The sequence below is a fragment of the Dendrobates tinctorius genome, unplaced genomic scaffold, assembly GCF_039654945.1.
Source record: "Dendrobates tinctorius isolate UK_male_01 unplaced genomic scaffold, ASM3965494v1 ptg000133l, whole genome shotgun sequence".
Lineage (NCBI taxonomy): Eukaryota > Metazoa > Chordata > Amphibia > Anura > Dendrobatidae > Dendrobates > Dendrobates tinctorius.
The window spans coordinates 22798234-22821090 of NW_027361801.1; the positions used below are offsets into that span (position 1 = coordinate 22798234).

At 35.1% G+C, this 22857-nt stretch overlaps 1 protein-coding gene and 1 long non-coding RNA gene across 3 annotated transcripts in view; one reads left to right on the forward strand and one right to left on the reverse strand.

Annotated features, from left to right (window-relative positions):
- LOC141048131 (uncharacterized) overlaps positions 1-16366 on the reverse strand; it is a 425218-nt gene extending 408852 nt beyond the window's left edge. Inside the window, exon 1 of one of the 2 annotated variants that reach the window (XR_012219966.1) lies at positions 15714-16366. This is a non-coding gene — a long non-coding RNA (uncharacterized lncRNA). The remainder of the gene's footprint in view (positions 1-15713) is intronic. The other variant, XR_012219965.1, reaches the window with a different exon arrangement.
- An 878-nt stretch (positions 16367-17244) lies between these two features.
- ZIC3 (Zic family member 3) lies at positions 17245-22452 on the forward strand. Its single transcript, XM_073543566.1, has 3 exons — positions 17245-18397; positions 19334-19497; positions 19784-22452. The coding sequence occupies exons 1-3, from the start codon at positions 17425-17427 to the stop codon at positions 19970-19972; spliced, it is 1326 nt and encodes a 441-aa protein (XP_073399667.1). The 5' UTR covers positions 17245-17424; the 3' UTR covers positions 19973-22452.
- The last annotated feature ends 405 nt before the right edge of the window (positions 22453-22857 follow it).

Genomic DNA, 22857 nt, shown 5'->3' on the forward strand with positions numbered 1-22857 from the left:
TTCGATGTTACTAGGGATCAGAAACAGAAGAGCCACCTTCACAGAGTGCAGCCTTAGTGCTGTTGAAGGTGGCTCTATTACTTAAAAATGCTCTGGGGGGGTGACAGGTTCCCTTTAAATCAGATCTGATCTATGGGGGCCCAGATGAATAAAGGAACCAGCCATTGAAATTCAACAGGCTGGTTCCTTCTTTCCTCTAATATCTTCCATTAGGGAAGGGTCGAGAGACTCCATACACATTAGATGAGAGCCTTGAGTAGAAGTACAGCTCCAGTGATTACAGTCCCCCATACACATTTGACTAATATTGGCTAAATCCGCCAATATCAACACGTTTTGATGGATGACAAGCTAATGTGTACTTGGGCTTCCTAACTATCCCTCAGCAAATCAAATAAGGAGACATAAGGATCATGATTGTCTGTTTCCAGTCTACCAATACTTTTGTTCTCTAGGAGATAAGTCACTGCCAGAGATGTCTGGCAGTGGCTCACTCAAAGAGAACACAAGAGTTGTTAGTTCCTGTGTATGGGATAGTCAGGAGAGATAGCTGTCAGCTGTATTATTCTTTGGCCGACAGCTATCCAAAGTATATGGGGTAGCTTAACTGTATTCAAATAACCCACTATTTTCCTAATAAATTGCTCTTTATATGCATTAGATATATAGCAAACATAATAAGTCAATATTCTATTTACTCACCATGTTCTAAAATGACCCGTTATGTTTCAGATGACGTAGAACTACAATACCAGTACTGAAATGTGTCATTTATAAGCTGACTTTCTGCAAAGGAGGTAACTTTATGTGGCTCATCCACATCCTATTCACTTTAGTCCTTAAAATTATCCCTTAGTCTGAAATTTTACATAGTTAATGTGCCAAAAATATGATTGTTCTCGCATTTGTTTTTTTCAAACACAACTAGTCACCTAGTTGTTATTTCCCTCTACTCCTCTTTGGTCAGACCTCATCTGGAATATTGTGTCCAGTTTTGGGCACCACATTTTAAAAAAGACATCAACAAACTGGAGCAAGTTCAGAAAAGAGCAACCAGAATGGTGACCGGTCTGCAAACCCTGTCTTATGAGGAAAGGTTGCAGGATTTGGGAATGTTTAGTTTGCAAAAGAGAAGACTGAGAGGAGACTTAATAGCTGTCTACAAATATCTAAAGGGCTGTCATATTGTAGAAGGATCAACTTTATTCTCATTTGCACAAGGAAAGACTAGAAGCAATGGGATGAAACTAAATGGGAGGAGACACAGATTAGATATTAGAAAAAACGTTTTGACAGTTAGAGTGATCAATGAGTGGAACAAGCTGCCACAAGAAGTGGTGTGTTCTCCTTCAATGGAAGTTTTCAAACAGAGGCTGGACAGACATCTGACTGGGATGATTTAGCGAATCCTGCTTTGAGCAGGGGGTTGGACCAGATGGCCCAGGAGGTCCCTTCCAACTCTACGATTCTATGATTCTATGATAAGTGAAATTGTTCCCTACTGCTGCTCTCATCATCCATAATGATGTCATATGATCCCATGACTAAGGAAGTCAATCACTGGCATATGTGGTGGTGGATAATTTGTGGAGATAAGGTTTTCACAAGATTTCTGCACTAATACAAGAAACACCTGACCAAGCTTAGGTGAAACATGTGTCAGGTGATGGTAGGTGAGTCCTATTATTCCCTCGTTCTGATATGCACTTTGTGCTTTATATTATGTAAAGTAAAGGGTTTACTGTTGCTGTTGACACCTTAAATTTGGATCATGATCTTTTCTCTAAATGTGTTAATTATTCCCTTTATCCGCTGATGTTGTAATTTCCATGTATGCCTCATAAACTATTTATATAGCTACAAATGCCTTTTTGCTCATTTACTCTGCACATAGACATATATATCTGCTGATATCATACTATTTCTTCTGCCCACATAAATTTGTTTGGCTCACCCACTACTTTCATCTGTGTCTGTGATATTGAAATATACATTTTCTATGAGTATGTAATAACAAAGCTTTATATATGTTAATATTCCCGCACATTCTTTTCTGTATTCTACTTAGTGTTTTGGGGAAAATTTACTAAAACGGGGACACAATTTTTTGGCCTAATAACAGGAACAGAAGAGGTTGGCTTTAGGGCCAGAAACCTTGGAATATTTTTTTTTGTTTGTTTTACAGGGAGAATTCCAATTGTTGGAAAACCACAACATGATGTTCATAGGTTGAAAGTATGTAGCGGTAATAGGAATATACATGAAAATATTGTTGGAAAAGCGCTGCAAGGCGTTCATAGACTTATATGCAATTAAACTAATACAATGGAAACCTTTTGCTTCTTCATTAACCCTATGTCAATAATTTAGAAGTTACAAGAAAACAATTTTTTTTGCTCACTGTAAATCTAATTATTTGTGCAAAAACTTTATCAGTATGATACTTTTTTTCATAGGGATTCTAGTTACTGATAACAATATGACAGGTTTTTTTTTAATCAAAGGCAACATGTAATTTGAAGGCAAGATAATGGTAGAAACTGACTAATGATCAGACTTGGGGAAAAAAAACTTATCTTTGACCAGCTTTAGGCTCTAAATAAAAGAAACAACCAAACAGCTTATTTTTGTCAGGAGATTTAGGCCCCCCTAAGGTAGAAACTGGTTATCTCCTGAAGAAGCAGAATTTGACCAGTGTAGGAGTGGAGAAAAACAGCACACAAGTCTCCAGCCTCTTTGTTTTGTATTTTTAGAGAGTTGCAAAGATCACCCTGGCCATAGCAGACTGATTGATGAATTTGCAGAGGCATGCATCTTTAGTCAGTGCCTGACAAGAGCGGGATGCGTATGCCACCACTCAAACCTCTTCTGCTTGCAAATGCATGACTTGAGGATTCAGAGCATACCGGCTGCTGATTTCTCTGCTGTCATCAATGCTGGCCAATCTCCTATTATAGCCACTGAAGTCAAATTCCAGGTTTTTTTTTATTTTACACCCCCCTTCTCCTCCTAGTATAGAAACCAAATTGCCCACAAAACAGCAAGTGATGGGATCGAATATATAAGAGGAACGATAACAACGTGTTGGCAGGAGGTAGAAGGCAATTTCCAAGATCAATAGAACCTATTATTTTAGGGATTATATTTCATGCAAGTACTATTAAACTTTCCTTCATTTTTTTTTCACAAAGGTGTCTTCAGAAGCACTGGGGCAGACGAGAACGCCAAATAATTCAGTCCCGAACCAGTGTAAACTATAAATGTTATCTTTGCATGAATACTCCATCGTAACATTATATTGATATTGACCTATTTGGATTCATCAAACTAGCTTTTCTCATAGAAACTGAAGATAGGCTGAACAGATACACATGATACCCACTTGTTTCTGACGACGGTACATAACTGGCATTGTTACAAAAGGCTCCAATCATTGCATTGTACAGCTGCACTTTAGAAGTTAAGCAGGACACTTACCCCAAAATCGCCCAAACAACCATATTAAGCCGAAAAAAAAAGTACCGTAACAGTGTAACTTTCGAATACTGGCTTCATATTATTCTATTGAAAGAATGTGGTGTTTTCTACACAAAATACGCGCCATAAAAATATATGCGGTGTAGTATTATGCACTCTGCTGTTAAAGTAATAGGCACTATGACGTTATATGTGCCATTGGAGGATTTGTACTGCTATTCATATGTATGATGGCACTATAGATGCTATGATGTGCAATATACAGGGGCTATTATATATGTATATAATATATATATTCAATGTGATGCGCAATATACAGATGTAGCTAAGCTAAAACGGATGCACGCTACAGATAGTCGATCAGTGCACTGAGCCTTCGAAGGCAGATTGTGCAGGATGCTGGTCCTTGCTACATCTGTAATATTTTCCACACTGTGCACATACTAAGAAACACTATTACATGCAATGCCAGGCTGTACTTTTATTTATTATGGTATAGTCTGTTGTACCCTGTGCTGTACAATTTATTGCTCAGCAGAGGATATATATAAATACATATATATATATATATAGATATATATTTATGCACAGACATATATACAATCATTATATATATATATATCTACGCAGGTATACATATATACACACACATTAAACATATAGATGTATACACATATATATCTATACATGGTTTCATATATACATACATTAAAGATAGATAGATAGATAGCTATATGCACACATATATATCTACACATGCATACATATATACACACATATAATATATATCATATAGCATGTACTATACAAAGTATATGCACTTCTATAATATGTGCCATAGCAATGTATATACTACTACACACTATGTAGCATATAAATTGCTACATAAACACATGTTATATGAAAAGTATACAAAATATATGCCTACAGGTCCTACACCAGAATTTTATAAATGAATACATACCATAATAATAAATATGCACACCATACAGGAGTAGATATACTAATACGCACATACACTATTTAATATATACCATATTGTGTACCCCCCAAAAAAAATTTTTCCTAAAAAAAAGAGACACATCCTGCTTTGGTTCAATTTGCAGACCAAATTTGCCCATATAAATCAAAGGCTAGATGGCAAGAATAGACAGCACATGATTGCCACCTGAGTTGCATCTTAATACTGTCTGTTTTTCACTGCCTGGTCACTAGGAGAGGCTTTTGGGAACCTCTGGAATTTTTTTTCTTTTTTTTTTTTACATAAGGCAAAAAATGGACACTTAGACCAAAAACAGATGAAAATAAGTCAACTTTTTGGGCATGAAAGAAATCTGATATGTGAAATTGATCATATACTAATATGCCCCATAGAAGAATTTTTAAGGTAATATGTACTGTATCAATAAATATGCGCACCATATAAGATTCAAAGCATAATACACTATATATTATGTACTCTAGGAATAAATATGCACAAGGGGTCTATATATATATATATATATATAGTGTGTGTGTATATATATATATATATATATATATACACACTGTATAATATAAACCATAACAATAGATGCGTACACTATTCTATATAATAAGCCTTATAGCGGTATGTATACTACTACATAGAAAAACTATATAATATATACCATAGTAATAAGTGTTCACACTATATAATATGTATTTCAGCAATAGGTATGCACGCTATATAATAAGCCTTATATCGGTATGTATACTACATGCACACTATATAATGTGTACCATAGCTATAAATATGCACACAATATAATATGTACTACAGCAATAATGTACACATCATATAGTATGCTTTTATGGCAGTGTATATACTACTATACAGACACTATTTAATATGTGTGATAGTAGAAGTATAAGAATCATACTGCTCAGTCCTATGTATGACGGTAATATGTATATTGCATTACATATACCGCTATACACATACAACATGCTCCTAATAACGTTTTTTGAACTACGGTAAAACTTTCCATATAGGTATACATAATATTCTTCATCTTTTCATGTGCGTCCTTTTAATATGTGCAACAGCCATAATGCAGAAACTTGTACTAAGTGCTTTGGGGGTTACACAAAAAGTTAGTGCCCAGAGAACGGTGATACCTGCCACCACCAGGGTGCACACTAGATCCAGAGATCCTGATCTCCAGGTAGATGGATGCAGATTACAGAGTAAACACTTATTCCCTTTATTTCACTATCAGAGTTTGCAGTTGGAATATTACAGGCGACGTATGCAAAATCACGGCCAGCGCTGGAGCAAGCAACTGTTTGGAGAGCAGTTTTCTGTATTATGTTCTCCTAATTCACAGCCCTAAAAGTGATAGCGAAAATGCATCAAAACATACTGCAGTGTGATGTATAAAAGCACAGCAGGATGATGTGCTTTCAGGAAAGAGCCATGATGATTGGATAGGGGCCGGCTTGACTGACAAGAGCTTAGTTTAGTGGGGAGAAGACACGCAAACCTTCACAGCTTGATCTCTTTTCTAAAATATATCACACTACCCTTTGAAAAGTGCCGCACGATGCAAGAAAATAACGCTCAGCCTCCTGCTTTATCAATTGGAGACGGTTTTTTTTTTTAACTGCAGTCTAAATTGGATGAGGAGGGGAGAACAGAAGCAGAATTATTTCCCGAAAGTAACACTAATTAAATGTTACTAATGATTTTCTTTAATAAAGTAACAAATATAAAGTATGAGATCTCAGAGGGACTTTGGAAGGTTTCAGGGGAGCGATTCTTCATGTTTGGTAATCTTAGGAGTATATTATGGTGGAGAAAAATGTCTTGTGTTTCTTGGAGAATGAAGGTGAAGAGTGTGGCTTCAATTATTGCCTTTTTCATCAGTTCTATATTTCATTTTTCGTGTCAAAAACATGTGTGCTGTTTTAAGTATCAGCTTGCCTGCAAAGAACCTATAGATACAAGGATGAAAAGTAATGTCCGACACAAAAAACTCCAATTTTTTTTGTATAAAGTTCTTTATTTCAATAAGGGATACACAAAAAGTATAGAAAGATAGTCCTCAAGATAGATAGATAGATAGACAGTAAGCTTCTGAGCAGCAGGGCCATCACTCCACTTGGTATCTGTTGATTTATGTGATTATTGTTATTTTGTAATGTCTTTTATTGTCTGTACAAGTCCCCTTTAAAGTGTAAAGTGCTGTGGAATATGTTGGCACTATATAAAATTATTATTATTGTTATTATTATAGATAGATAGAAGAAACAAAGACAGATGGATGGATAGCTAGATAATAGATGTTAGAAACTTAGATGGACAGATGGATAATTGCTAGAAATAGACAGATTGATAGATAGATAGATAGATAGATAGATAGATAGATAGATAGATAGAAATCAGGCAGCACTCCAATTCAAGGAAAAATTGTGGACTTTAATCCAGCACCAAGTGGTGCAACGTTTCAACCTCTCAGCACGGTCTTTGTCAAGCACCTTCTCATTCAATGAGTTTTCTTTATTTTCATGACTTTAAAAATTGTAGATTCACTCTGAAGGCATCAAAACTATAAATTAACACATGTGGAATTATATAATTAACAAAAGTGTGAAACAACTGAAAATATGTCTTATATTCTAGGTTCTTCAAAGTAGCCATCTTTTGCTTTGGTTACTGCTTTGCACACTCTTGGCATTCTCTTGATGAGCTTCAAGAGGTAGTCACCGGAAATGGTTTTCACTTCACAGGTGTGCCCTGTCAGGTTTAATAAGTGGGATTTCTTGCCTTATAAATGGGGTTGGGACCATCAGTTGTGTTGTGCAGAAGTCTGGTGGATACACAGCTGATAGTCCTACTGAATAGACTGTTAGAATTTGTATTATGGCAAGAAAAAAGCAGCTAAGTAAAGAACAATCTACAATTTTCATAGTCATGAAAATAAAGAAAATGAGAAGGTGTGTCCAAACTTTTGGTCTGTACTGTAGGTAGATAGATGATGGATAGATAGATTAAAGAGATAGATAAATAGATAGATAATAGATAGATAGGTAGATAGGGAGATAGATATAGATAGATGATAAATAATAGAGATAGATAGATAGATAGATAGATAGATAGATAATAGAGTGATAGATGATAGGTAGGTAGATAGATAGGTAGATAGGGAGATAGATATAGATAGATGATAGATAATAGAGATAGATAGATAGATAGATAGATAGATAGATAGATAGATAGATAGATAGATAATAGAGTGATAGATGATAGGTAGGTAGATAGATAGGGAGATAGATATAGATAGATGATAGATAATAGAGATAGATAGATAGATAGATAGATAGATAGATAGATAGATAATAGAGTGATAGATGATAGGTAGGTAGATAGATAGGTAGATAGGGAGATAGATATAGATAGATGATAGATAATAGAGATAGATAGACAGATAGATAGACAGATAGATAGATAGATAGATAGATAGATAGATAATAGAGTGATAGATGAAAGGTAGATAGATAGATAGATAGATGGATAGATAGATAGATACCGGTAATAGATAGATAGACGGATAAAAGATTCAAAGACACATGGATGGATAGATAAATAATAGTTATTAGAAACTTAGATAGACAGATGGATAATTGCTAGAAAGAAACAGACACACAGATAGATATAGATAGATTACAGTTTCATAGTATGCTATTTGCACATTATTCCTTTTACATCTTGAGAAGGAAAGTGAGTGACTGAATTCAATGCCAAGAATTTAAGTTGAAAAATAGAAATGGAGCACAAAGAAACATCAGATGTACCCTGATAGTTTCCAATATGTTGCCCTATCTCTTTAAAGGGGTTAATGTGTCAAGGCGAAGGTCAGAGTGTCTTAGGTGTTGAAAGGAAATAGGTTTTATGATCTGGGCTACATTTAAACAACATAATAACGGGACTAACAGGATTAAAGTCAGACAAATACTAATTGACCAGTGTTGTCATTGTGTGTTGTAACTAATTAAAGCTCTTCTACTTTTGTATTTTCTCAGTAAAAACAAATCACATTTGTTTATCTCAACCCAAAAAAACGAAATCTCTATATAAATATATACGCATATACATACAATCTATCATCTATCTATCTGAATATGTATGTATGTATGTTCTACATCTATGTGTGTATATACAGTATATATATATATGGAGAGGAATGTACAAATCTTGCCTCACCTTAGCTCCACTTCCAGAATATACACTTTGCTCCAATGTACAAGGAATTCCAATCTTTTAAGCATTAGTGGCAACTTGAGCTTTAATTAAAATTTAAGGCAGTTTTATAAAGTTAAAAGGTGTCTTTCATGGTAGATAAACATATGTTAACGACTTAACTAAATTTCATCTCATCAAGTCCCCCAAAGTCAAAAGGTGAATTGTTCGCTTTCGAATGATTAAATAGGTACACAATTTACTAGTAAGGTAGGTTCATTTATATGCACTAGATCCAGAGACTACCTGCTGTTACCCACTTTGCTGGTTTTCCTTTTGTTGTGATTTACAAGGGGGCAAAGGTGTCAGTCAACTAATGTAAAATAAAAAAAAAAGAAATTACACATTCTTCATTTAGAAACTTTATATTGTAGGTCCAATAACTGTATGTCTCAGTTAAACTGCAAATGCCTTAAAGTATATTTTCTTTATATATTGCTATTACGAAAATATTTATTTCTATTTCATATTAGTGAAATATATAATATACCAAAAAGTGTAAAAAAAAAATGCTGTAAAACAGAAGTGGAAAAATGATACATAAAAAGCACACATTGGCTATATATATATGCACATACATATATATAATCTATCTATATGTAGTCAAATATATATACATATACAACATCAATAATTAATCCTGAACAATGTGTATTCCTTTTAATTGTAAAAAGTTCTTTAATTACCAAGTCTCTATGAAATGTTGGACATTTTACTTTTATTTGATCTAGTTTGAACAAAGCTGTCTCCTAAAAAAAAAAGTAGCGAGGCATATGGAGCCTCATTATGATGGTATATACTAGTGAACTGCGCATGTCTTTATAATATGCATTTACAAGTTTTGTATACATTGGCTTTTTCCACTATTTTGATTCATTTACTTTCATTTAATAGTTCATTCTCTAATTAATATGTTCTTACATTTTAAAATTGATTGCAAATCATTTTCAAAAAAGTTCAAAATTAATGACGAAAAATTCCAAAAATAAGCACTGGAAATAAAAGAAAGTGCTGTAAACTTGATCTAGTTAGTATTAAACAGCAAACTAAATGCAGATTAAGCTGCCCACTGCCTTCCTCATAAAGTTTTTAGACACAAACAAGTTTTCCTCTGACAATAGACCAAGGGGTTCTCCACACCCATGAAGGGACAGTGAGAGTTTGAGTAACAAAAGCCAATACTCTGGCACAAGTCTTGTACTTATCTTGATGGAGGGACTTAGCGTGTTTTCCTGGGGGATTTCAATCTTTCATGCGCACAATCAGACGGCTTACCACATGGTCCAAAGGAGACCTCAATTGCTCATGGGACCCGCGAGATTGCCTATGTACGAGACTTAAGTCATTTTCTACCAGTAGCCTGCTCCTATGGAGTGGAAGAGCGCTACAACGGTTTACAATTGTGATGTGATTTGACATATTTTGGTTGGAAAGCACCACTCTGTTTTACAAACATAGCTTATATTCAATTGTTTGTAAGGCGTCTCGGAACTCTCGGAAAATACTGGAACATACAAACAATGCAGGTGTCCATGTTAGTTGAAAATGTTTCTAAAATGTTTTTTTTTAATTTGTCTTACCCAATATGTTAATAAAGATACAATATGGTATAACAACAATTCTCGTCAATAAAATACAATGTGTATATACCTAACACCAGAACTCTACCTTGGAGAATCCACATTCATGTTACTTACTCCTGAAAGCATGGGCTGCTCAGACCTTATTATATAAGCTCTTATGATTTATATAATTCCAGCAAATTCAGTAGCGTTGTACCCAGAAAGTGATAAGTCATGTCGGTACACAGTGCCAGAATCTTGAACCTTATGCACTGCTACGAACAAATTTCCAAAGGAAATAAATAATTGGTCCAATATTTTTTTTTCATATTTGGGAGTATTTCTCCCAAAACACTATTCACAAAAATATATTTTTCTGTTTCATGGCATTATTTCCTACTTCTGAACGTAAGGGTATCTGCTTTCAATTGAAAATTTATAGCTGATAGTGATTGAATGCTACAATTTAATTGATGATGATTGATACATTTTAGGAATGTTTTAATAATGATTACACTCATAAAATGGATTTCCAATGTCGAGATCATATAAGCATGACTAGACATTTTTCAGCCACCATAGCAGATAGCTTAGGCAGGTCATCAGTAATATTATCATCAATTGTAAATAATAAAGTAGAAATCAATTATCCATCGTGCTATCACATTCTTCACTCAGCTTGTCAATGCGCCGACAATGACTATGTGCCCAATGCTTTCTATTATATAGTGTAACTGCCTCAAAGGGTCACAACTTGCCAAAGAAGACTGATTAATTAACCTTAAGAAAGTGTTTTTGATCAGTACATAACCAGTACACCCTCTCTGCCAAAAATCTGTCTTTCTATTTTGCTATTCTTATTTGTAGAATTTACAATGCTAAACTAATATGGAATTCTTATGGTATTTCGTTGGACAAGTTTTAATTTTTCCAAAAATTTACCTTAGTGCCAAAATAGCTAGATATTTTTTCAAAGCATGAAAAAATAAAATAAAGCATTGATTTAAACTATTACTCAAGCTGAATAGATGCGTTTAAGCAATAATCTGGTCATTCGTTTTGGAATTTAAGGATATGTTTGGTAGCACATTGAATTAAATTTACTTCATAGATTTGCTAATGGAAGTACTGGCAACTTTGCGTTTCTCCGTTTTTATGAACATTAACTTAGGTTACTCTATATTTTTCTTCCGATGGTTCTCCCGCCTATAATTTTGCGTTACTGTTACGCTATTTCCATATTAAGTTATGAGAGAAGAAAGCAGAATATCTTGTTGGAGAATGACCTCAAGTCATGACGTCCTATTATCACCAAAGGCTCGTTCTGTATAAAATACTAAGATGTAGGCCTATAAAATATAGCGCATCTATGCTATGAAGAAATATTCTTTTCATTTCATACACTTTCCAATAAAATGTCTTGGATTAAAAGCTCGGCCATAAAATATCCACTTTTGAATGCATTTGAGCTATAGGTTAGATGAGATGCAAAAAAAAAAGCCCAAAATCTATCTAGAATAAAAGAAATATCACAAAAGATACAAATGTTAAAAAGATATTGTAGTGAACATAACATAAGTCTTTATGATAAAGAGCATTCAAAAACATGAAAGACAACTATTTTTGTAAAAAAATAGCAATAAATATATGCTGCACATAAATTTTTGAAGGACTATTTGGTTTAAACATTATCTATCTATCTAATTATCTAGTCCATTTTTCTGTCTATCTTGCATTCCAGTATATGTGTACACCATACAAAATAGGCGTACGAATTCCATAAGAGACCACTAAATAATCTCAACAGGCCTAGTGTCTATGGACATTTGGTAGAAGTAGTAATAATGTTGGTATATGTAGACAGTAGACAGAGTCCTCATATCTTCAAGTGGTATGGTGCTTGTGGTTTCCCCTCAGGGCAACGTTACACTGAATGGGTCAATAAACTGTGTGTCCCCCTCAAAAGAAAGAGGACAATAAAAAGCACCCTCCAGGTCACAGGTCACCTCATCACTGATTGAGATATTCTCAACTTTCTTTTACTCTTCAGCTAAAGTTACCACAGACACAAGCAACAACTAAACAAGGGCGAACCAGCTTTAGAGCTTGTTGTTTACAAGGAGACTTGTGTGGAAGCCATGTCACACCCAGGACTTGACTCCAAGAGGCAGCTCGGTTGTTGGTACATTTGTGTTTGTATTGAAACTTTCTACAAAACATAATTACTTTTCTTATAGGAGCAACTAAAAATGTGTCTTCTCATGGGATACACACTGTGAGCAGAGCGATCTAGGGAACTGAAAGAGGCCTAATATACTCCCAGACTGAGAGCCTGGATTGTCTACCTAAAAGACAAAGCACATTAGATGGATTTAAGTTGTTGATCCCAGAAGCGTAAGCCTTTAATATTCACGCTAATATGCCAGTGACTCTGCTATTTAGTCTAGCAATAACTCGAACATTTGCTCTCATCACGACAAGATATATTGCACCTTTATTTTTCCAGCTCTGCTCATTCAAACATGGAAATACTTCAATATTTCCACCTTAAGACGATAGCATATGTCACTCATGGGGGAGGACACGCCATCTTTTAGAATCCAAAGTAGATTTTACTATTGAAGTTTTTTTTTCCTTATTCCAGCACGAGTAGAATGAATCTTACTGATGTGGGTGAATCAACCACATAATTTTACTTGATAAAAAATGGGGTGCTTTTTAGTATCAGTCATTAAACATAAAGTTATTTACCAGTGTAGTGGGTTTTATGATAAAGATGAATATATCTGGAGGCCTAATACATTGTCTTGGTTTATTATCAAAATTACCCAGACCACAAAAGCCTAATTCACCAGCTATGATCTGTGAGATGGGCATATGATCATTGTTTTGCTTGTTTCTTGGAAGAAGGTAATCTTAATGTGGTCATTCCACAACCTTTCCTCCTTGCTAGAAGCTTATCTTGTGGTTGACTAATACCTTGCATCTGTCTCTCCCTCTTTCCAGAGATAGGTTGGCCCAAAGACAGTGAATGAGCCCTCACTATCGAGTAAGTGTCTACATTCTGTGCGGAAGTCCTGGTTTCTTTGTACGATGAAGTTTCTTCAACAGAGTCATTCTGCTCCCTTTCTCTTCACACCCAAGGCCCTGTTTACATCAATGCATCCCTTCGAAGTTCAAGTGTACATGTGATTATACTGCAATGATTGACACTAACAATGAAAATGTCTCATTTGCCCCTAGTTTGGCTTTAATTATTCTGCAACCACAATATGTTTACAAATGAACAAGTCATATACAACCTAGTCGATGGATTTACAGCTTCAGTCTTTTTCATTTATGATTTAAAATAGATTTAGGGTCACATGTGTCACTTAAGTTTTCCAATATGAGAAAATACCAAAAAACTATATGTGTCATATGCATATACACAAGCACACATATACACACAAAGATAATACAACATGCACACACCGAGTCACACTCATGTATACAGTTTTTTGTTTTATCAAGGCAAGAAGATCAAATCAATAAAGAAAATGTATAAAATATGGATATCTGTATCTGGGTTAATGCAACTCTAATTTGTTATCTTTTTGGCGAGATCAGCATGACTTAATAATTATCTATAAATATGTCAATAAATATGTCCATTGTATAAATATTAATTGTGCTGCTGTCATAGTGATTCATTAAAGAATAAGAGAACACTCTACAAGGGACCAGTAGTAACTTAAGTGGTTTAGTCCATGCATAATAATGCAATAAAATAATAAGAGTATGAAAAATAGTGTAAAAGCGTGTGTGTTTATGTAAGTATATATACGTGTGTGTAGGTTTGTTTATATATTTATATATGTGTGTGTGTATGTTTGTGTATATATATATATATATATATATGTATATGTGTACATATATGTAAATGTGTGTATGTTTGCATGTGTGTTTATATATATATGTGTGTGTGCATGTATGTTTGTATATATACACATGTGCGTGTATGTTTGTATATATACACATGTGCGTGTATGTTTGCATATATACATATGTGTGTATGTCTGTATATATTTTTGTGTGTGTTTATATATGGTTGTATATTTGTGTGTAGATGTGTGTGTGAATATATGGGTGTGTATATATATATGTGTGTGTGATTATATATGTGTGTGTATATATGTTTGTGTTTGTATATATATATATATATATATATATACACACTTATATAAATATGTACTGTATATATAACCTATATATATACACACACACACACACACACACAAAATTACATATTTATATATATTAACTTTTACTTTTTTAAAATGTAATAGATGACTAGCAAATCTTTGTCATTTTCAGAAAAAAATGTGGATTTTGAGCGCTTCCATTGGTAATGTGGTCTCGAGACAACATCATATATTACATAGCGCCCTGGAATTATTCTGTTAGAGTACGCCACTTATTCTAGGCTCCTTAAAAGATATATTGTCCACCCTCTGAGATCTGGCAAAAGGTTAAACAGTACAGCGTGCATTTTATATTGAATCGAGTGTTTATTTTTACAGTAAAGACTTTCACACATCTGGATGGATTTACCTTCTTTTTTTTTTTTTTTTTTTAAAAAGGAAGACCCTACTGCTAAAAGTGAAGGTTGACGATTCCCCCCATATCCATCTAGAGTTCTTTCTTCTTCTTTTTAAACTTAAACGTAAAAATGGAATATTAAAAATGTGTCAAAAAATAAAGAGAAACCGTAAAAAAAAAAAGAATCCACACACAGGAGGACCACTGCTGAGGCCTCTGGACATTAAAGGTCATTTATCCACAGTGGTTTCAAGTCGGCAACTTCACAGACACTTCACAACGCATTCTCACTGGATGCTCTAATTAAATTATGTCCTTTTTGTCACAGAAACAAGTCAACATATTGCCTGAGTTAATGAATTATCTTATTGGGACAATGCCCTGCATGTACTCTGCCACATAAACAGGTAAAGGAAAATCAGCAATTTGCTTTGGAACAGGCCAATAAACTAATGAAAGGGGGGATAGGTCTGAAAAACTTTGCTGACACCTATGAAAGAACAAGAGAATCACCATAAACCTTGGCTGCTTTCTATAGGACTCTTAGTGACTAGGAGGGCATTTGAAATGTAGTACATTCACCAAAGGGACATCAAAGCCCATCTACTGCATTGGGATAAGCTTTGCGTCCATCAAAAAAAAAAAAAACAGCCCAAGTTCCCAGGCAAAGCAGCTACAAATGCAGCCTCTCGTGCAGCTCCAAGCATAAGATCAGTGAAATCTTCCACAACTTTTGCCTTACCCTTGTAGACATGCTGGACCACAGTGAGGTCTAACAAACACCCAGTAAACTAAGGTTTAAGAAGCAATGATTTAAGACAAGAGGGACTCACCTTTCAACTTTTAGTGTGTTCCTGTTGGACGTGTTGCATGAATTTTGATTGGTTTTGATGGGACATGGCATTACTAGTGAAGCTGATTTTTATAGGGGTGGAGTTTTTTTTTTTTTTTTTGCAAAACTCTAAAATAAAGAATGCGAACTCTTTCCTGGGGCTGATTGGGGGGAAGGATGTGAAAAGACTGCAGTTATAAAGCACTGCTTGAAGCAGTCTCTCAATGCGTCTCTGAACTTGATCAGATTTTATGTTTCCTGCAGAGAGACAGCGACAATCCTGTGAAAGTGGCTCAATAGACAGACTTTTGGGCTCAGCAAATCTCAGGATATTACAATTACGGCCATCTTTCTCTCTCTCTTTTATTCCCAATCTTACTCCCTATAGTTCTTTGCAAATGCTTTCCCGTAAAGAAAAGGAACGGAATTTATAGAGCTGTCTTAAGCTTATAATCATCACTAGACAAATGCATTTTTTTTTTTTTGGGGGGGGGGGGGTGAAAAAAAAATCCTTTTCTTGGTGTCTTAGTGCAGCCTGTATGATGAAGGTCTTATGGGATCATATGTGTTTTCTGTATGAAACTGCACTGGGAAGTTTAAAAATCCTAACTCAGAGCACACACAACAGGGATTCTCCCTTAAAGTCTCCTTCTTTTGTTTCCATCCAAGCAATTTAACTGTTTATTCCTTTTTGTCACTAGAGAGAGAGAGAGAGAATGGGGGAGGGATGGAGATATATGAAAATCCACAGTCATAAAAGAGAAAAAATGAGAGAAAATAATAAATAGAATAGACATAAAGTTTATAGGTTTTTCATGGCTGATAAAAAAAATAGTATAAAAACACATAATGTATCATATATTAGAAAGTAAATGAAGAACAGAAAAAATAAGGAGTGCTGGATATCTCCACATGGGGGAATTTTCAGAATACACATTTGCTTTCTCGTAACGATGGTGAATTTTAAAGGGCCAGCATATATCAATAAGCAAAGGCACAGATAATAACCACAGAGCTACTATACAGCAGAAGTAAAAGCTACAAAGAGTGCAGAAACAAATGCTGACAGATTCCCTTCTGTCTGTGCACTGCTAATACTCTAAGTGTTGCATATATAGGTAACGTTTCAGGGTCTTAATCAGGATAACCGTAAGATATCGGTATGAAGGACAATCCCTGGCTTATGATGTTTAGAAAGGTGGTTGAAATTTGGGGATCTTTCGTACAAATATTTGGTCTCTTCGCAATCTGTTAACGCACACAGTGCTGGAAGAGGCTGCCACATAAATGTTCCCATTGCATTGCCATTAATTTGCAGCACTAAATGGGTTAATCTTACCTGCAAATACTAAACCTGAGTAGACCAATCAGAGAATAGATATTAGTGAAGCTGCCATATTCAATGCTAAACTCTGTCAATCAAGAGTTCACAGGCAAATGGGTGCCTGGGGCTGGGCTCGAATGACACTCCCCCAGCTGAATTTCTATTGGTGCAATTCAGACTGCCTCCTGAGTTGGTTTATGTGTGAGGAGTGAGTGATTGACTTTATCAGTCCAAGGACATTACTCTATTGAAGAGGGTGAACTGTTTCCTGGATTTCCAACAGGCAAGAGGAATAAAAGCAAAACTTATTTTTGTTACCATTGCTTCTGCATGAACTGCATCCTGTGCTGACCATTCTTTTGGGTCTGCACACTGCTCAGGTTCATTCATGACGATGCTTCTAGATGGAGGACCTCAGTTTCCCACCCTGGGAGTTGGTGGGTTTGGGACATCTCGCCATCATGAAATGTCCAACCGAGATGCTGGCATGGGGCTTAATCCTTTTGCTGAACCTTCACACGCTGCAGCTTTTAAGCTTAGTCCAGCCAGTCATGATCTTTCCGCAAGCCAGAGCTCAGCTTTTACCCCGCAGGCATCCGGATATGCCAACGCGCTTGGGCACCATGCTGGGCAGGTGCCATCTTATGGCGGCACTGCCTTTAATTCCACAAGAGATTTTCTTTTCCGAAATCGGAATTCTGGAATTGGGGACGCTGCCTCTCCAGGGGGTCAGCATGGACTTTTCGCCAGCCATGGCCCCCCTGGAATGACTGAACCACCAGGACACCTGATCTTTCCAGGACTTCATGAACAAAGCTCCAGCCACACTTCCCCTAATGGACATGTGGTCAATGGTCAAATGCATTTAGGTCTCCGAGGTGATATTTTTGGACGTCCAGATCCTTACAGAGCGGTGCCCAGCCCCAGGACTGATCATTATGCGGCTGCCCAGTTCCACAACTACAATCACATGAATATGAGTATGAATGTGGCTGCTCATCATGGCCCAGGGGCATTTTTTAGATATATGAGGCAACCAATCAAACAAGAATTATCGTGCAAGTGGATGGAGGAATCGCCGATGAACCGCCCGCAGAAATCTTGCGACAGGACATTTAGCAGTATGCATGAACTGGTTACACACATGACAATGGAACATGTTGGGGGACCAGAACAAACTAATCACATTTGTTTCTGGGAGGAATGTCCCAGGGGAGGCAAATCCTTTAAAGCAAAATACAAACTGGTAAATCATATAAGGGTGCATACTGGAGAAAAACCTTTTCCATGTCCATTCCCCGGATGTGGAAAAATATTTGCACGTTCAGAAAACCTGAAGATCCACAAAAGAACTCATACAGGTAAGAAGGTACCAGGGCTTTATTGCTATTGCTATATCAATTTGTAAATTGTAACTTATCATGCCTGTACATAGCCACCATGGAAGTTTTATTTAACCAATGTTGGGTTCCATAATTGCTTGAAATGTTTAATTCTTTATTTATTGCATATTTTGTCATTTTTTAGGAAAGTCGTGGAAAAAGTGATGATTTGGAGTTTTGTTTTTGTCTTATTTCTGGCTTTCAGTGAACAAATAGGAATTCATTGAGGGATGATTCACTTTCCAGGCACTTTAGTCCCTTGCATACTGTTAAGTAAACTATAGAAATGCTAATTAAATCTCATTTTCACTCACTTCCGCTCTATTTTCTTCTCTTGATTGGCACATCTCCTAATTAAAGCAGTGATACTTTTGTCAAAGTATTTTTATTTGGAATTCTGTGTTTAATTAAACTCTTTGAAAGCAAAGTGAGCTTAGAAAAGACAGGATGACAACTAATATCCTCTCTTGTATAACAGGTCTTAAACTACTCACATTATTTATTTTAAGTGATATGGTCTCTTCATATTGTTCTGTAATTGATGAAGGTCTCTGGCTGCATTGTTTTAAGACTTCTAACCACAACTATTGTTCTTCAAAAGCCTCAATCATCAAATTCTACTTGGATAACAATTACCAGACTGTTTAACCTATTTATAGGATTTCTAGAGGTATCCCTTTGTATTTTATTAAGTGTCAATTTGGCTAGTTAAATATTTCAACATGATATGCGGATGACGTATGGGAATATTTAAAGGAGGAAATCATACAGACTGGGCCAAACAATATGAATTTCATTAAGGAGGGTAGTGCTGGGAGGGACGAAACTGTAAAATGTGGCACAGCGATGGCTGTATATACTGTATATGTATGCTGCTACTCGGACTATATCATAAGTTATGTACTCTTCTATTAGGTGAGAAGCCTTTTAAATGTGAGTTTGAAGGATGCGACCGGCGATTTGCAAACAGCAGTGACAGGAAAAAGCATATGCACGTGCATACTTCAGACAAACCATACATCTGTAAAGTCTGTGATAAATCCTACACGCACCCTAGCTCTCTACGGAAACACATGAAGGTAACTAGTATTATTGTTATTTTTTGTATATTTTTTTTACAAAAGTACAAAATAATTTCACATTGTGTACTAGGATTGTATTTGTATTAGGAATGTTTTATATGTTTTATACCCTTAACGTTATATATTATATAGTCACTTATTTATGCAGTCAATTAGCTTCTAAACATGTGAGATAAGCTTAAGCCATTACCCAGTTCTTTATTATTCTTTAATTACTTCTAATGAATAATAATAATATTTAGACAGGGTAATAAAAATTCTGATTCTCATTTTTTTTTCCAAGGTACATGAATCTCAAGGGTCTGATTCATCCCCAGCTGCCAGTTCAGGTTATGAATCTGCCACCCCACCAGCAATGGTTTCTGCCAGTAGTGAGGAGTCTTCTAAAACTACTTCAGCAGCAATTCAGACTAACAGCAACACTCACAACCCAGGATTACTTCCACCCAATTTTAACGAGTGGTATGTTTAAAAAAAAAAAAAAAATTAAAAAAATTACACAGAGGCGAAATCGTGCTCAATAACAAGGACCAAATGACATACAGAGACCAAGATGGGTTGTTCTACCAAGATGGAGGTGATGGAGTTTATTAAAACAACAAAACAGGGCTTTGTTTTGTTACCCTGGATTTTTTTTTCCCCTTTAAAGAAGGCTGTGGACTAATTGTGTCCCTTTCTCAGGATTTGAAAACACATTTTGGCATTTGCATTTCTTATCCAATTTTTATTTTTATTATTTTTTTTTATTTTTTTATTTTACCAATATTATTTTTTTTCTTTTTACATAATAGGTTCTTTAACAGTGTATTTAACAGATTTAAAAAAAAAAAAAACAAATCATTCACCTTTCATGGTGATTGTAAAACTCACATTCTTAAACTGTGCCAAAGTCTTGTTATGTCTTGAACTTTCTCAAAGCATTACACTCGTGAATGTATTCCTTGTCCTACTATAGGGTCAAAGCTGTTGTTCGGTATATTTTCAGGATGGGGATGTGTATTAATTCACAGATTGTGACCGTTTAGTATACAGTTGCCTTTTGTAAGAAGTTTTGTAAATATATCCATGATGCCATATTTATCGTTTGTAATTTAATTATTGATACAAGTGCCGGGAACTGAACAATATTTATGAAAAAAAATTTTTCTAACAAAACTCTGTATAGCTTTTGGTTATAACTGCTTTAGCATTAAAGTTTATTGTTTTGAAAAAAAAAAATCTAAATTTTAAATCGTCTAACCTACGAGATCCTTTGCATTAACAATCTTTTTATGAGGGGGCAAAAAAAAATAAAAATCCACAATATTACAAGTATATTTTTTGGGAAGATTGCTGGGAAGTCTGTTGCTGGTGTTTAGGTGACAAGGATAGATATCAAAGGCATTTCAAAGTAGTTGATATTTGTTTTTGAGCAGTAAGTATAATAAATTTTCCTTTCAACGTCGTTCAGGCAAATCATATATTTCTAATCAATTCAGTTGGGCACCATGACATCTCTATCTAATGCTTCAAAGAACAAATGGGAACATGCTGCTGTTCTCCAGCAAATTTCAAAGAGTTTAATAGGTTCAGTTTTATCTTGTAAAGGGGAAAAAGAAAAATGCAAGGAATATTAATACTGTAACATAAGAAATTGCATAGTCAGGTAGAAGATGTTGGGTTAAAAAGAGAATGTAAGACTTGTGTAGAATTTGAGGCCTTAACATGTCATCGTTGACATTCATGTTAAAAAATTCTGTCGAATGCTATAAACAAAATCTTTAAAAAATTGAAATTATTGTAAGTATCCATATCCAGGGGCCATGCTTATAAAAAAAATACATACATTTCTCTTTCTGTACATGAAAAATTAGGTTCATTGGGAGAGTGATTTTTGGCAGCTGCATCATTATGATTACGCTTATAATTTTAGATAAAGTTGCGTCCAGCTCTTTATTCTTATTTTTAGTACTTCTTGATTTACCACATAAGAGCAATTAATACTGCGCCTTTAGGCAGTGTTCACACGTTGCGTTTTTCTCGCTGTTTTTGCCAATTAAAATGCTTAAAAGAAGCTTCAAGTTCATTTTAATGAATTTCGCACTTTCTGTGCATATTGACGCATTTTTTTTCCGCGAAAAAAACGCATTGCGGAAAAAAAACGCAGCATGCTCATTAATTTCGCGAAAAAAATCCGCATTTCTAACTATTTTCTATGTGACTGGAACCGCTTCGGAAAAAAACGCATTAAAAACGCAGGTTTTTTGAGCAGAAAACGCCCGTTTTCTGGGAAGGAGTCATGTTTTCATGCAGAAATTTTCTGCATACGTGTGCACATAGCATTAGGATTGAAAAAATATGTCAGTGCCAGGGTTGTTCTATCATCATGTTATGCAATTATTCCTTGGCCCCGCCCCTTTAATAATGCTATATCTTTAGCTGGGACCTATAGATATTCGGTTTAACAATGTAATTTCTTTTTTTAACATAGATGCATGAATTTTCTACAAAGCTTGTCCCATTGGTGATTTTACTGGAAATATACACATTAGCAATAAAAATGGAACCTGGCGGACTATAAAGGGTAACTAAGTATTGTATTCACTATGCTGGAGGGAAATGTCATTCTAAGTGACTCAGTTAGAATTGGAAGGTAATGGTAACCCTTAATTTTTAAGTAGAAAAAACCATATTTTTATAGGTATCACACACCTACCATTAAGGCTTGGCTGGCATGGTCAGGAAATATTTTCTCTAAGGACATTTTATGCTGATAATAGTGGCAAAAAAAGTGGCGCACGTCAATAAAATGCATTCTAAAAGATGTATTTTTGCGCCTAAAGCTGATTTTTGTTTTCCTCCTGGTTATTGCTTTTAGATATCTTTACAGTAAGAGGGATATATTTTTATTAACTAGAACTGTTTGTGCCTAATAGTTTCATAGCAATAAAATATGAAAACCAAGAAAGAAAAGAGTCAAATTAAATTAATATTACTAGAATATACACCATCGTAGGAGATATGTGAATACCATAAAAGCCAGCGCTAGAAAATATTCAGGAACAGTGTGATAAAAAATACAGAAACGTAAACATAAAAAAATATAATAGAAAGGAAGAAAATACAGCTTTCACATGTTCTTTTCTTTTGCATTGCCATTTTTTTTTCACAGATTGTTGCAAAATCTCAACTGATTGTCTCATTAACATATTAAGACTGGTAGTGGTTCCAAAGAACAGCAGGGATCTTACTGTGAAGAGATTGAAATGGCTGCATATCTTTGATGTTTTTGAGAAGGAGAGAGGTTAATATTGTTACCTCCAGACTGTTTCGCTGAGTCAGATTTCAGAAGCTTAGGCCGCGACATTTAGGTGTAGA